The following is a 17,167-nucleotide window of genomic DNA, read 5'->3' as shown; positions in this document are numbered from 1 at the left end:
GTATCCAGCCTGGATCACATTCAGTGCTTTTATGTAATGTGGCTATATGCACATAACACGTACGCTTTAAGCACTGATGTGGTTTTCTTTTCTTTTTCTTTTTTTTTTGATGTGCGACACTAAAATAAAACCAACAGTGTGAAATAACTCAAGCTGTGTCCAAAGCTAAGATTCTGGCCTTTTGATTTTCTTTCCGTCTCCATCACATATTTTTAAAGTAAGCACTTAACCTGTGCGACAAAGATGTGGCATTACTCGGCATGCCAGTTTCACAGGACCCTTGTGTTTGATGCACACAGCGAAAGAACAACAAATTACATAAGCTGCAATCAAACCGTGTGCGCGAGTTACGATTAAAGGTCACTTTGTGTACGTGAACCGACCGACCTGGTTGCTTCCGTCCTGCATCCAGAACAATGCCATCTTTGACTGTAATGAAACACTGCCTGTTTGTCCTCATACTTTAACCACTGAACCAGATTCTCGCAGTGGTTCCTCTCCCTTCTCTCCCTCTCTCTGTGTTTCTGCTGCTGCGTTCTCACCAGCACGCCAACGTGAATGTCTTCAAACAGTGCTGTTGTATAGATACGAGAGTTTGCGTGCATGTGTTAGTCCTGTGTCTGTTTGCTTGGTAATACTGTACTCCTCTGTGAGGGGGGTCTTCCCAAACACAGAGAGGATGTAGTGGCAGTGTGGTGTTAGTGGTATTTACGGGGCCTTGACATTCTGTAACTTTCTCTCACTGTCTCTTCTCGCTGCTACGGACATGATGACAGGGGTTTAAAAAAAACAGAGGTGAGCAAGAACCACCTAGATGATGTCATATTGGGATTTTAGTGTGAAAAAAGGGGCCTACAGATTTACAACAGGAGGAAAGTGAGTGTTAAGTATGGATAAAGCCTGTATAAATGCAGAAAGACACACCGCTTAATCGACATCTTACAAATTTATACAGCTTTATCACCACTTTCGACTTGTTTTGATGACTTTGATCATATTGGAGGACCACAAGAACCCTGAGCTTTGGACGTTGGTGGTCATAAAAGAGAGTGATCACAATAACGTTGTTCAAGTTTGGCGTAGTGGCAGTAGTCTCTGAAAAAGACTTGATATGAGTCGAAAAGTTAAAGCGTCCTTGTTCCCAGACTATTCTGCAGCTTCCCATGGCACCTTGGTTCTAATCTGGTTAATCTGAAATCATTGCTGTTTGTTTTCCTGCACAGAGCCTGCTGGTAATGAGATCTAAGACCTTGTCAGGATGCTCTGATAATAAGCCTACGCTAAGGGAGGCAGTACAAATATGCCCCTCTCTCCACAGGATTGTGCTGTGTGCTGTGTTTTGCCTGGAAAATTTGTTAGGTTAGTCATGGGAAACGGTTTTAACATAACTTATAGAGTCTGGGACGCACACTGAGAAAAACCTTGAGACGCCAAATGTCCAAATGGATGGTGGATGGTAACGTCAAGGTTACATTGTAATGAGGGAAAAGGAGAAGGAAGAGGTGAAGAGGAGCTAAAAAAAGCGGGGTCATAGTAGAATCAATTTATAATAAAGCGAGCTAGTCCCAAGCTAGTCCCACTCATATATTACAAACACAGTCTTGAAATAGATGCTCTAGCACCAACCATCACAGAAATCACTCTTTTCACTGGTTGTGTCTCGCTGAGGAGCTCCTCCGCCATATTTGACACCAGTCTCACGAACAAGTCCAGGGCCAATCTCCTGGGTATCTCTCTGGCTTCTCCATCCTGGTGCTCTGTGGTCTTCCTGCTTGTGACGCTTGTGTACATGTTCTGTGACTCCTCTTCCATGACTGCCCGCACCTCCCATCTTTATGCAGTGTGAGCAGGTGTGGAGATTTTCTTTGATTAAGGTGTGGGTAGGAAGCCAAAACAAACCAAAAAAAAACAGAGTTTGTACAATTCTGTGGAGCTTGAAAGTCAATATTTGGTATGAACACCTTTACTTTTCTTTACAGCCTCAATTTGCTTCTTTTCTTGTAGTTCTACAGTCTTTTTGAAGGACATTTGAAGCTCTTCTTAGGATGTTTGCTGCCTTTTGATCTGTTCTCTGTCAAGATGATCCCACATAGGTCTGGGCTCTGGGGAGGCCAATCCATGACAGATAGTGCTCCACTGTGTGTTTTTCTATCCATCGCTGTCATGCTGAAAAATCAAGCTGTTACCAATCAAACACAATATCTTACTGTACTTTTCTGCAATGGTGTTTCCATCAGGACGTGACATGACTTTCAGACACTCTTCATCTGATAGCAGATAGCTTTTCAAGCCTGTCTTTTCTACTTTAGTCCTTCATTTGTTAATAACTGTGTTATTTTTGGTGTTTTTCACCATTTCAGCTAAATAAATGAGAATAAATGATGGCTGCTAGTAATAAATCGCCTAAAGATTTGTTAAGTTGTCTGGTATGTGTAGCTGCAACACATAACATGTGGGTTTGTTGCTTACACGGTATCTAAGCATTCATATTAGGAATACAGGCTGTACAATGAGTGCACAAACATCTGTGATGCCTCTAATAATAAAAAATTCCCACATTTTGTTAAAATCCTTAAAAGAAATGTTAAAACTCTTAAATCTGTTATCTGAAATCAACCATACATCAGGGCATACAGCAAAAGCAGCTTACTGAGGCACTGCAACGACTGAGTGAGAGGACTCGTTATAGTGGCGTTTCCCCACCTCTCTATGCAGGTGACGGGCTCCTGTTCTGGAGTCAGACTCGAATTGCGGCTCGAGGCTGTGAGAAAAGCCGTCGCTCGGAGCTCGGAAAAAACTTGTGCTGATTTTTTAACCATCCGGGGCCCCATGAGAGCCGCATGTGAAAACTGACACCTGCTCTCTCATTGCACTTTCTCAGGGTCCTGATTGTGTGTGTGTTTGTTTGTATGACAGCAAATTTCTCATTGTGCCTCTCATGTTGGTTGCATAGTGTGTGTGCGTGCGTGTGTTAGTGTAAAGCCCAGTGGGAAACAGAATACACTACACCACATAAACAAAGTCAGGCAGGGCTGATAGCAAACGCAGCTGGAAACGCACAGAGGCGCCCTGAGAACGCTCTCTAATGCTTCCCTAAACATGTAATAGATCACTTAGCTCCACTGTCACAATCCTCTCATACTCTGTGTGCTTTAACGTTCTCTGTTGGGATCTCACATAACGTTTACATTAAGATAAGTATTGATATCATTTAATACCAAAACACGTAATGTTTCAGAAATATGATTTTCTCTCCGCAGAAAGCTCTCACCTGATAACTCCTTCTGATTCCTTCTTTCTTTTGTGACCAACGCACCCGACCCCCGTGCTTTTATTTTAGCTTAAATACGCTTTAAAAAAAATCAGATGTATCACTGTCATCCATGTTTGTGTCTCTTTAAGGCACTTTCTGCAAATTAATTTTTTAAAGTGCTTTTATTTTTATTTTTTTATGGCTCCCTTTTTTCAGCAACTCCAAATATAACCTAATTATAGTGTCTGAGGTCAAAGGTCACAGCTGGGTCCCCTGGGGGACATTTCATTAGCAAAATGGAGGGAAGAAGCTGCTGCTGTCTAAAAGGGACGTCTCCCTCTATTGTGCCGAAATTTGAATTTTAGGTTTTGTTTCCTTTTTTAAAAATGAGTATTTTTATCTGCAATGAGTAAATACTTACAAATAAATGCATTTAAATGGGTTCTTTGCTATAATTTTATAGTACTTGAATTACATGTTACCATGTTTTGCTACTTAATCCTTCTCATCTCTTACATTTCTTGAGGAAATATTCTACTCTGTGCTACACTGCACATCTAAAGTTACTACTGTTACCACCTATGGGCTTTAAATTGTGTGAGATGGTCATTATGGGAATTTTTCCGCCTCCACCTGTATTTCCATGTTCTTAAACGGATCCAGATACTGGTCTGGAGTGCTGATTAAAGCAGTAAAGGCCTCATAATGATACCAGCACCATCCTGTGTTATCTAATAATAACTTTGTTTTCCATAACCATCATAAATGTCTCCAGACATTCGGTTTCACTTTGTTATTAGATAGCCTTTGTGCACTGCTGGGACAAAACCACCAGCCTGTCATTAATTTATTTTAGTCATTTAAATGAAATGATGTGTGTAGTGGCTCCATGGTGTAGCGGTTTGCAGATTTGCCTGGTTTCATTTCAAGGGGACGAAAAACAAAATATGCCAGCTATAAATATGTGGACCTGCTGTGGTGAGCTATTGGGAATGAGGGAATAGCAAAGTGGTTTTTAGTGTCTTGTCCCTCCCAGCTCCTTCAAAGTGCTAACCTGTAAAAGTGTCAGGGTGATAAAGAGTGATTATCCTTAAAGCCTGATAAGGATTCCACCTCTGTCCTTCCAAACAGGCCAGATCCAGCTGCTTATCTTAGTGTAAATACATGATGATAGTGTCATTGGACTAATAGTGATTGAAACAGGCAGAGCGTCACTGCTGCGGCCAGCCTCGATGGCCTTTGTGTCGATTCTCGCATTCTTTAGTGCTCAAACGAACACGAGGGAATAGCTGAGCTCGGGGGTAAACAGATTCCTCTTTAAAGTGGTTTTTAACACAACGTCGCCGCTGTTAACTCTTTTTTTCTCTTTCTTTTTACTCTTTTGATTGTAAGCAGCAGGGAGGGAAGAAAAAGGGCCAAATAAAAACACATCGTAGCCACCGAGGAATGCAACAGGAAGTTTCCTGTGGTACGTGAGGTTTGGTGGTAATTTTAGACTACAAAGCTTTTGGAGACAGCGCCACAGCTTTTGATTGTAGCCAGATTAAAGCGAACTCCTTTACAAATACTACATTCCTTCATTAGATCACGGTGTGCGGGCGGGTGAGCTCGTCTTGATTGTTTGGCATTTATTGGCCAAATCAGGTCTGCAGATGGTTTGCTTTGCCTGTTTTTTGGAGGGAAACCCACGTTAGTTGTTGGCCTTTAGAGTGCAGCATCTCCAGCCTCTTTCACTTCACGTTTATGACTCTCATTAATTACCAGCGCATCTCCCAATCCCACTCTTTGTAGTCCAGATGAGAGTATTGTTATCAGCGGCCCAGCGGCGCTGTAATAGCGCATCAGGCCGGGATGTGTTTGATGGGCAGTGTGTTTGCTGGAGCCCAGCTGGGGGTCAGACAGGGCAACCCCGCTGTCGTTCTTAGTGTGCCGATTCTCTACCCCCCACACTTCTTCTAATTGGCCGAATAAGTTTGGAGGGAAAACTTAGGAAGAAGCAGGATCCCTCCAAAATTCACAATAGGTGTAGTGTTTTACATATGTCCACGGGAAAGACAGATGTTGTCCCACTCGACCACATCCACATTTGAATACCTTTATTTGGATACAATGGGGGAATATACAAAGGGGCTATGTTTTGGCGGTCAAGGCAGATGCATAATTTTAGCAGTCGAGAAGAGTCCACGCTCTGAGTGATGGGGATAGCTTTCACGGGAAATATGCACTTTTAGATTTTTCACCACCAGATGTTACATAGATACAACAATGTCAGTAGATCGCAGGACAAGTTCCTAATTTTGAAAATGGGCTATATTCTAACATAAGACATGTATTTTTGTGTCCTTACATTAAGGAAAGTCCTGGAAATAATATATGTTTTTAAGAGAATATACACTTTATAAACTATTTTGATATTAAGGAAATAGTTAAACATTTTGATCGTAGAGCACTTCTGCCATGTTTCAAAGTTTCTATAAGTAGTTAGTTAGCTTAGCTTAGTTAGCTTAGCATAAATTCCAGAAAAAAAAGGAAAGTCTGCTCTTTTTAAAGACATGAAATTAATACTCAGTACCTCTGAATCTTTTTAAACTTACCATAATCTGTATAAAGATCAACGTATAAAAAAATGATTAATTCAGCACAAGTTTCTAGACTGTAGGCTAAGCTAAGCTAATTGGCTCCTGGCTCCAGTATAATTAGGGGAGGGTCATTCTTCTTTTCAAACTCTTGCCGCTGAAGCAATTAAGCATAGTTGAACTGTTCCTTTAATGGCACTCACAGAATATATGTGCGTCACCGACAAAGAAATGGCAACAAATATTGTCTTTACACCCCCGAATATCTCACTCTGCTTCAGTTTTATGCGATATTACGCATCAAAAGTCCCCGCTGTATCACTCTCAGCTCACTTTTACACAATCACAAGGTCTCAGGATGTTTGAGCAGATCAGAAACACGTGTAAAAGGCTGAAAACTTCCAAACAAAAGAACTGAATGGTCAGTGTTTTTTTTTCCTTTCTGCTGCTTGGCTGTACTTGAGCACCTCCTCCTCCTCTTCCTCCTCCTCTGCTCTCCGTCCACTTCTGAATTGAGTTCGGTCAGCGCCGGGTCGTCCTCGGCTGGGCAGATTATAATTAGTCTGCCTGCACGCATACAGAGACACATACAGACTTTAAACTTTAAACCCCCTCTTACAATGGCCCTCTCAGACAATAGACACATGCCAATACCACGACCCCCTCGGCTAGCTCTACGTGCACAAAAACGCCACGGTTACCCTAAAAAACCCTCCACCGTCAGCGCTCGGCAGAAAAAGGCAAAGAGATGTGACAAGATTACATTTTCATCTATCAAATTTGACCTTGTAGCACTAAAAATAATGAAGAATTTAACAGGTGCTAAATCTCAGCTGTGAAATGTTGCCATCACCTCCATGTCTTAAGTTTCAGGTGATAAAGTTGATTAGGTGTCACAGTTTCAAAGCTGGGACGCTGTGAAGTTTGCAACCAAAGATGGTTTATTGATCTTTATGTTCAATCCGCACTGATTATAATGATCTGAGGTCGCTGCTTTCTGCTTTTCCCCAGTGTTATCGAAATCCGGCTGCACGCACCGTGACATGTTGTGATTTTATTGTGCATTAAAATGTGATTTTCACTCTGAGAAAAACATCAGAGGATCGCTGGAGACGGTAAAAGTGACCGCATCAAGTAACAGTTATTCTACAAGAACGAAATTAAGTGATTTACGGATCAGTCGTCCAGCCTTATAAGTAACTCGAGAATCTTCGCATTTCAGCCCCCAGGTGACAATTAAAATCTCTGAAAAGAGCCTCAGTAGGAGCATAGTTGTACACCGAATCAGCATCCAGAGCTTCCTTTATCTCTCACCATCTTTCATCAACTCCATTCAGACTCGTCCCTTTTGATCTAATTTTTTAAAAAATGCCATTGCACATGGCCCTGCCCTCCCCTTTGCTCTCTCAGCACCTGCGCTGCAGTGTCCTCCAGCTCATCAATGAACCTGCCTTTCAACGATGTATACATCTGTTGCAAATGAGCTTGCCTTTGTTGGGGGGAGGAAGCCCTTGAGGGAACCGCCAAAAACAAAGTTTGGTGTCTCCCCGGCTCCAGTAAACCCCGACATCCCCCCCTCCACGTCTCTCTCACATACACGCACACCTCTTACTTCAGGGGTATCATATCACCAGCCCCTCGGGGTATAGCTGTGCGCAGGCCTCGGATGTTCTTGTGGTAACAGGTGTATTTGAATGTATACAACAGGTGGGAGAGGGCTTCGTTTTTTTAGCTTTAACACAGTTTTTTTGTGGTTTTATTTTTTAAAAAAGTATATTTTTATGTCAAATATTGGACATAATGAACAATATTGTTTAAACTTCATACAAGAAGATGGGATCTTTGCAGGATATTAGGAATTCCACAAAGCATAGCTAAGGCGATAAATATTTATCTCACAGCTCCAAGTGGTTATTTGCCTTTATTTGCCTGACCCGCCACTGATGAACAGTGGAAGCTGACGGAGGGGAGGGGAACGACCGGAGACAAAACTGGGTCTGTCCTCTCACTGAGTGTCTCCTCAATAGACGTGGTTTCTTTCTGCAGTCAACTGTGCAGGGCAGATAAGTGAGAAAGCAAAGAAGGGATCGAGAAGAGGAAGCGGGAACTTGCTGAATAATTAGAAGCGTGAAGTATGGTCCTGAACTGCCTGACACATTCATGCGTGCACGCATATGCATGAGCGCACACACGCACTCATACTTTTCCTCTTTATGCCACGGACGCACCCACACACACAAACACACACACACTTATATACGCGCTAAAACACGCATTCATACTTGGTCCCAACTGAAGGATTTGGGCCCTATCTGCACATGTATGCGGGTTAATCAGGGCCTCTTAACAGACAGAAAGCAAAGGGTCACTCGGGGTGAGGTGTTTGTGATGGAAATTTGGACGGCAGGCGTAGGAAAACAAAGCTAGAGACAAGACGCCCCAGAGACGACATACTTTACACATGAGATAACACACAGTGAAGTTACAAAAAAAAAACCAAACTTCCCTTAAAATAGGATCACAAAGGCTTTTTCATTCATTCTACTGATAAGCGTCGCTGCAGTGGCGCTTATCAGTCAATCATTGAATCGGGTGTGGAAAAGCATCTCATCGGGTTATAAATATCTTACATTGGAATCCACACGGACAATTTTGGTGTGGCCTCCACGGCTCAATGTATGACTATTAAACCAGGTTACTTGCTCCCCAGGTTGCCACGGTAATTGCCACAGACTTTCCTGACTCCAGGATCTGTACCGAAGCTACGATGTTGGCCTGCTCATTCCTTCACATACAGGCCACGTCTCGCCTTGCTGGGTATAGATGGTGCATTGATTGGGGACGACCAGTCCGAGGCTGAGAAATTTCACAAAGATGGGATTTAATGGCCCTTCGATTGAGCAGTTCTGAAAAGGTAACCTCTGACCCTACCCAGCCTTAACCCCCAGCATCTCCGCCCATCCTCCAGGGTCCAGTGCTTGTCATCGGTCATTTGTCAAACTCCTCGCACTGATCTGATTACCGTCCAATTTAGGATCTGCCGACTACACACTTCTAGGATCAAGACAAGCTGCTTTTCAGCAACTTTACATGACAACAAATAGCTGGATTGTTATGGGAAGACTAAAGAGACGAGTATTTGTTCTATTCACACAGAAAACTTTAGATAGAGGCCAAACTCGGTGTCTGCTAATGGCCATGCATTCTTCATCTAATGAAGAACTGATAGGCAGTTTGTATTAAACTGGTTAAGAATGGAAAGTATTGTTACCACAGGTTAACAGAGAAAATATGGATTATGTAAAAGATCGAGGGGGAAAAACAAATCAGTCACTTAAAGATTAATCCAGAGTTTCTCACACTGATTCCATCCAAATCTAATGATTAACAGCTGAAACAGGAACATGTTGTGTGTTCATCATTCAGCTATGCTGGTGTTTATATTAGTCCACACCAGCACAGTTAATTTTACACTCGAGCAGTTCTGAAATGACTCCCAGCATTTCCTGAGTGTCTGAAAATGTATTTATTTTATGGTGTCATCCAAACTTTCCACTATCACACCAACATTCCTTTCTTTGTGATATCCACTTTCGGCTAAAAACTGGATTTTTTTTTTACTGAATCTTTATTTAACTATGTAACTCTCATGGTGGTTGGTTATTTTGCAAGGGAGACTTGGTCAAGGTGGTACGACTGTGGTACGTTTTTGGGCAGGAAAACAAATCATCAGGTGGATGAAAAAAACAATAATGAAAGCCTGGGGACAATGTGTAACGGCTGAAAGAATACATCATTGAACGCGTGTTTTTAAGGTGTGTCACTGAGGCTAAAGCCAATCACTGTAAACCATACTTTGGCTTCAAAATTTGTCTCCGTGACTCATTGTGGTTACAACCCTAAACTCTGAGCTTCCTCCCAAGTGTGTTGGTGTTCATTTTGGACATAATTTCTCTAACAATCAGATATGTTGGCTTGGGTTGCTGCATTGTCTGGCTCTTAAACCACTTTGTCTCAGATGTCCATTTAAAGAAACAGATTTTTTTTAGGCCTCTTATTCCAATGTGGAAGTCTCTCACAGGACACCACCACTAAATACTTTCATTTTTGTACCCAGTAAGCTTTATGTAGTTTGCCTCTGATGCGCTGATAGGCTTCAGAGTAATGCGCCCTTTTACCATTTTTTAGTTACAGTGTGTCACTTAAGTGTGTTCATATGATTTAAATCAACAACATTAAAATATACTTATATACTTTCCAAATTTTTTCGACATGTATATATCAATTTTCCATAGGAGAAGCTCATTTATCCATCTAAATGCCTACAAGAGCATAAAAGCAATAGTGTCTACTTTCAGGGTGAGCTAATATTATGTTGCTAACAAGCTAATAACTAACATGCTAGCTAAAAATAAACACTACTCAGTCAAGCTTTTGTTCTTGGCTCCTGCTGTTTATGGCTGTTTATAGCATTTAATTTCAGGAACAGTTTCATTACATGAGAAGGAAATATTCAGTCTTTATTTATTTAATTTAATCTAGTAAAACTAATTGAAGAGTAATCTTAGCTAACAACGTTAGCTGTTAGCTCCTTCTAACTATTCTCTCACATTCACTGTAGTTTTGCAGAGGTCAGTGGGTTGAATCTAGTTTGTGAAATTTCTTAATCAAATCCACAGAAAAGAAAAAAATGAAACTGGAGCTTTTTAAATAGCGGCTTAAGAGCTATGTATAAATAAACAAATATGATTCTCTGTGCATCTACTTGTCTTTGTATACAGTTCTAGAATAAACAAATGGAAAGCAATGGTTTCCATTTCTGTCTGACTCCTCTGAAAGGCATCTTTATTGTAACTTTAACTTTATACAATGCAATTTCCAGCCCCTTACTATAAGACTATCATAACTAAATGTATAACCCTGATTTTAACCTAATTCTAACCCCAGTGAGTGCCCAGTTTGGGACCCCTCTCATACACTAAAACAAGCCTGAACACACACACATGCAGCACATGCGTAGCCCCTGGCTCATTATGGCTGCTTTAGTTCCTTTGGATTGTTTTGGGTAGGGCTGTGGGGGTGGGGACAGGGTGGAGACCAGTGACCCCGGAGAGCCTGACCTCAGGGGACATTTGAAGAGTTAAGGCAGAAGCTGCACAAAGGCAGAGACAACCACCACACAGGGAGGGAAAGTCACTTTTTGGGTACTCCTGCTGGGTCCTTCTCTCCTGTGGAGATCCCCATTGATTTTCAAAGTTAAAAATACAGTGACTAGTCATCACTGGTAAACTCCACAAGCTTTACCAGAACAACTGCTTTTCAGTTGATAATGTAATGAATTAGCCTACAACTGAGAAAAGTTCATTATAATTAAAACAAACTCAATCTGTCCCTGTACAGCCTGCAATCGAAAAGAGAATAAGATGGAAAATAAAATGTTATTCCTAATTAGATGCCAGCAATACTGATGGTTAACGCGGTGCTAAGTTAAGAGTGGGTGAATTTCCCAGTGCATCCCTGCAGTAGTCTGAGACAGGAGGTTTGATTTCCCTCCAAAATCTCGGTCCTATTATACAGACCACTAAGCAGCTGCCTCCATCCCCAGTCATCACACATCAATCCACGGTAGTGTGGGTGTGTTTTTTTTTTGTTGTTTTTTTAAGTGAGGGTATTCCAGCTAGTCAGCTGTTAACCCCCCAGGGTGTGAAAGATTGTTGGACTAACACTGCAGATTTCCAAAACAAACTCTTTGATTTCAGCTTAGTTGAATAAAATGATGAGAAAGATGTTGATTATATGGAGATAGTTGCAACTAGTCTGACAACATTAAAAACGTGTGCAATTTAGAGTTTTAGTATTTGGTTTATTAAGAGTTTAAAAGAGTTTTTTTGGTTATTTTTTTAAACTTTGCAATGATTGATTCAATGCTCGTTAATTCCGCACATTCTGTTCCCTGTTTGTTTTTGTGCAGGACCCTGATCCAGACACAGGATCCATCTTTTTAGGAGGTAAAGTTGATGAGCTGTTTCACCCCCCTCCCTTTGTCAGAAAGTGTAATCAGGGCTGCAGAGGTGTGTGGATGACCTTTGACTCCTCTGGTATCTCTGGCTTTTCTCTTACTTGCCTGTGGGGCAACAGTAGGATATCCCTCATTTAACTCTTAACCGGAAGAGGCAAATTTTGCAACTTTAGCACGTTTAGAGTTAAGATGCATTCAAGGGACATTTACAAAGCCATCTGGTCTTTCTTTTTTTAATGATTACAAAACTGTTGACGAGGCTAGAGGAAATACCAGAAGAAATCTAATCCTATTCAAGTTACATGAAAAATATGGCGCTTCACTGGTATCAAAATAATTTTAGTGACAAGCGCTAATGCGATTTATTTTATTTTGTGTTTTGTAATTAAGATCACACTTAACAATGACACTATTTTATTAGTTATTGGCACATGTGACAAATCTATATTTTTTAGTTGTTACAGTATCAGTAACACTAAGGATACCGCCTAAATTACTTTTCACTAGAATACGTGTAGGACTATGCAAGAATTATGATGATCAGGATTAACTGAGCTGAAGGCCATGCACCATATGGGAGTATATGCACGCAGTATATCCAACACATGCAGGTGGAAGACCATTTAAGGCTTTAAACACAAACAGTGCACTTGGATTCTGTAATCCACAGGGAGCCGGTGCAAGCCTGCTAACAGTGGAGTAATGTGATCTCTCTCTTTTTTTGTCCCACTCTATAATCTGGCAGAGATGAAGATATGTCCTGCACACAGAGGGCCGCTCGTACCAAATTTGTGAAAAAAAAAGGCAAAAAATAAAAATCATCTGTGTTATTGTAGGAATTTAAACTTCTTCAAATGTGTCTCAGGTTAGAAAGATCCAGCTGGGTGAAACAGGAAGTGACGTTAAATACCTGATGGATCTTCAAGTTTATGTATTCAACCAAAGGAGCAGTTCAATGGACATGAAGAGGAAAATTCTAACAGAGAGCATGATGTGTGTTCATTTATGCATGAATAAGCAGTCAGATTGCAGTGTGTTTGCAAACATTTTTAGACATATATTTGAGAACATGAATAATTTACCCTTTTCCTGTGTTGATCTTCTTATAGAAAACAAAGTAGAACTACTTTTTGTGCATTTATTTCTCTACACTTTTGTACACGTTGCATTCAGACCTACTTGAAGAAACTGCCATAAGTCTATAAAACGTTTGTCTGTTCAAAATGAGCAAATCCACCTAAGAGCCACCACTGTGGATAAATGCTGCTTTTGTGTCTCCCGTTTTGAACCTGGGGTTTCGCTCAGTCCTAAGGAGAGTGCGTTCATCCCCCCCTTTTTTCCTTCTTTTTGTCTTTTCAGGCCTTTTGGCGCTAAATAGTGGAGACCACTGCCAAATGGGAAAACGACTACACACAGAGAAAGAAAGACCAGACTCAATCAGGAAGTGGCAGCTTTTCAGCTGTGCCAGAGGAGCCGGGCAACTTCCTGGTCTCGTTGCCAAGGTGACTGGAAGCGCGGCCAGCTGGTGCAGTGGGCAGCCGTTGGGTTTGATGGGGGGGGTTGACGACGGTTGGTATATTGGACGGGAGGAGTCGGTGAAAAGCTGTGATGGAGGGAGTTTAAATGTAAGCAATGAATGCTTTAACACAGTGGACCATTTTAATTGATTATAATGTGCAGTGTTTCAGTGTTATTTGCTTTCTGATAAGCACCAAATCTGTTCACTTTCTCCCACCTTTTTAGCATGCAGCTTTGTTTACATAGATTTTTACACCTGGGAAATGCACAGAAAACTTTTTGCTTAATAAAACTGGCTGAAGAGGGCATGTTTATGTTTATTCTTGCAAAAACTCAACAATGACCAAAGCATTTGCAAATCAAATGCACTTACAAAACTTGAATGCAATCCCAGAAATGATTTATTTGAAGTGTAGGCCTAATTTTAATTATTTTACCAAGTTAGTGTTATTAATAATTCAGTTAATTTAAATTATGGGCCTGTCTTTAAGCATGTGTGGGTAAATATAATTAATTACATTATAATTTCTAATAAAAACACGTTGAAATTCTGTGTAATTACTGGGGAATTATGCTGTTAGTCACAGGCCGTATTAGAAAGTGTTACCGTCCCTCATCATTTTGCTCCAGGGTAAAGTAACGAGCCATCCCTGCTGTAGAGACAAACACTATAGAAATATTATAAGAGTATAGTTATAATGTTTTCTTAAAAGACAGAATTCGGATGTACAGTGAGAAAACTGGACTGGGTGCAAATAAAGAAGGAATCTAAGTAAATAAGAAAATACATGTGAAAGAAGCTAATATTGATTCCTCACAAACTTGTAACAGTGCATACAACAGATTTTCTTACATAGAATTATTGCTGACATGTAACACTTAATTTTACTGTGGAAAAAGCACACAGTTAAGATGTAAGTGCAATTCATTAACATCTTAAATAGACTCTCACTTGTTAAAAAAACAAACAAAAAAACGATTACGTTGAGTTTATTAAAGTTTTTTTTCCCCGCAGTAAACTGTGAAGGTTTTTCTGATATTGTGTCCATTCCAATTAAAATCAGGAGGGAAGACTTTTGTGTTCTTGTGACCTACAGATTAGTTAGATAGGTGGGTGTTCTGGAGGATCGGGGGACCAGGCCGGTGGAGATAGGTAAACACAGCTGGGGGACACACAGGGCTGGGTGGTTCTGTGTTGTAGAGGCCCCCTTCACACATTTATCAGTGTGTTTGCTCAGGAGATGTGGCTTAATCTTCACACACTGATCTCTGTGTGGAGTCTTTACAGAGGCCCAACAGGCTGGGATGAAAGTGACCCTGTCCCTAACTCATCTTGCTAATTCCTCCACTGCTAAACTTGAATGTTGTGCATATGATAAAGGCCCATAAAGGTCATCTATAGACCTCTCTGTGGGTGGGATGTTACCTCGCATATATATGCCGAATTTTTTCACCCTAATCTGACCCCTCCTTGAGAATATTAAAATAGAACTGTGATGAAAGGTTTTTAATATTTTTGCACATCACGTGTTACTTTAATTTTAGTACAATTTTATTTCGTTCATTTTTATTTTTAATTTTCTCCATTATCAAAGAAACTTTTTTAACCATTAAAAAAAAATGTTCGGAAGAAGTTTTATCATCCAGCGCCTCCTGCTGGTGATTTGAGGTTGTGCGTCTCTTCTTCAGCCTCATGATGCATGTAGGCAGAGTAGTGCAGTAAAGAATGCAAAAATAATAGTAGGGGGAAAAACTGAGGGATCATTGAGGAATTAAATTATATATATTTGAATAATAACCAGAAAAAAATGAGTGGAAAGTACGTCTGAGAGAGAGAGGATATTTTGATGCACTAATATCTCATTAGCCAATCACATGACAGGATCTCAATGCATTTAGGGATGTAGATGTGGTCAAGACGCCCTGCTGAAGTTCAAACTGAGTGTCTGAATGGGGAGGAAAAGTGATTTTGCCACAAAACCATCTCTATGTTTTACAGAGAATGGTCTAAAAAAGAGAGAATATCCAATCAGCTGCAGATCTCAAACCAACGCAGCACCTTTGGGATGTTGTGGAACAGAAGATTGCCATCATGGATGTGCAGCCGACAAATCCGCATGAAATGTGCGATGCTCTCATCTCAGTATGGACTAAAATATGACAGGAATGTTTCCAGCACCTTGTTGAATCTGTGCCATGAAGAATTAAGGCAGTTCTGAAGGCAAAATAGATCTAATACAGTACTAGTAAGGTATAACTAGTAAAGTAGTCAGTGAGTGTAGGTGCTTTCCTGAAGTTTATGGAAAAACATCATCTTAACAGTTCTCTGTTGAATTGATATGATATGCTTGCATGATTTCTTCAGGATAATGATCTAACTCTTACAGAGGCAGGAGCTGCTGAGTAGAAAATAATAGACTTCCTTCTTCTGTGTCTGTTTCTTGCTGGCTCACTGATTCACAACATGTTCAGTTTATATGAACCAAACAGGCTGTACACTGTATCTGTATGTGCATCCCAGGGAGAACACACATAAAGATGAGGAGAACTCAACTCCAAGTGCAAACACTCACAGGTGGAGGTGCAGGGAGGAGTTTTTTTGAGAGAGAGAGGTGAAGAAACAGCACAAGAATAACAGAAGAAAGATAGAGTGGTGAAATACAGAGGGGAAGAGAAACCTTAGAAAAAAAGAGGGGGTAAGTGTGAAAGAAGGAGGAAAGAGAAAGAAAGAGGAATAACATAATGTGAAAGAAGTGGGTAGGAAGATAGGGCGAGGGGGTGATAGAAAGAGAAAAGGTAGATCGGCAATAAAGACAGATAGAAAGTGACAAGGTAATGGAGCGAGAGTAGAGAGGAGGTGGAGGAAGGATCTGGAAAAGGCTGGACACAGAGGAAGCTGCTGATGTCCAGGCTGAGCAACACAAACAGCATCCTCCTCCACCCTCCAGTCCCCGGAGCCCTTCTTATTCCTGTGCCAGATGCAGAAGTCTTTCATCCTTTCTGTTTCTTTCATAATTTCAGTTCCTCCCTCCCTCCCACGTTTTCTTTCTTTTCTAGTTTCTCGTGCTCTTCCATGGTTCTCTACTCTGTTCACAACTCTCTTGAAACACCATAAATGTGTTTCATGGTCTCATCTAGAAAACAACTTCCCTCATTTAGAAGATAATAACTAAAAAGGAAACACAGGTCTTATGTAATGGTTTTGTTTTCTGGAAAAGAACTTGTGACCTCATCACTGTGACAGCGTTGATTTTTATGTATGAACTTTACGAGTTAATATAAGTCATCCAAGACAATCAGTGTGAAATTTCTACTTTTTAATCTTTAATTTGCTCTGTGCAAAAGCAGTCATTCTTCTCTTCTCAGTTATTAGCTTTCTTTATTTTTCCCACAGTGGAAGTTCAGAAGGATGTAGCAGTCATTTAAGAGCACGCTGGAGACAGAATAGGTGGATATATTACCTCTTTCATATCATCACAGATGCAATTTTGAGATGTTCAAAGGTTTGGTCCCTTTTTGTTAACTGTAAATTTTGATAATTAATTTTCAGATATGATTTTTTTTTTAAAGGAAATGTATTCAAATGAATGTAGATTGTTAAAATTAAGCGTGTCTCCTCTTAAGTGGGCTAGTTAAGAAGTGAAAGAGACAGGAACCAACAATAGGAACTAGAATAGCACACGAGGAGCTGAAGATGCTCAGATTTCCATTCGGAGCCTAAAGGAAGCAAGCGAAAGAAGAAGAAGAATGCGCACCTTAGAAGACCGATTGCATGTGTGCAACTCGTAACTATGCTGATAG

The 17,167-nt window shown here is 40.7% G+C and overlaps 1 protein-coding gene across 3 annotated transcripts in view; it reads left to right on the top strand.

Moving 5' to 3' along the window:
- Window positions 1-16,529, top strand: part of ccdc78 (coiled-coil domain containing 78) — a 39,798-nt gene extending 23,269 nt beyond the window's left edge. The window contains exons 14-16 of one of the 3 annotated variants that reach the window (XR_003221315.1): window positions 11,801-11,837; window positions 13,208-13,473; window positions 15,366-16,529. Coding sequence is in view for 2 of the 3 variants with exons in the window: in XM_005448249.4 (XP_005448306.1) it covers window positions 11,801-11,834 (34 nt within the window). In the remaining variant the exon portion in view is untranslated. Of the gene's footprint in view, window positions 1-11,800; window positions 11,838-13,207; window positions 13,675-15,365 lie in introns of those variants that run through there. The other 2 variants (XM_005448249.4, XM_005448250.4) reach the window with 2 other exon arrangements.
- The last annotated feature ends 638 nt before the right edge of the window (window positions 16,530-17,167 follow it).

The sequence above is a fragment of the Oreochromis niloticus genome, linkage group LG8 (assembly GCF_001858045.2).
Source record: "Oreochromis niloticus isolate F11D_XX linkage group LG8, O_niloticus_UMD_NMBU, whole genome shotgun sequence".
In the NCBI taxonomy this organism is placed as follows: domain Eukaryota; kingdom Metazoa; phylum Chordata; class Actinopteri; order Cichliformes; family Cichlidae; genus Oreochromis; species Oreochromis niloticus.
The sequence above is the reverse complement of the archived record's forward strand: the minus strand, read 5'-3'. Positions and strand labels throughout refer to the sequence as shown.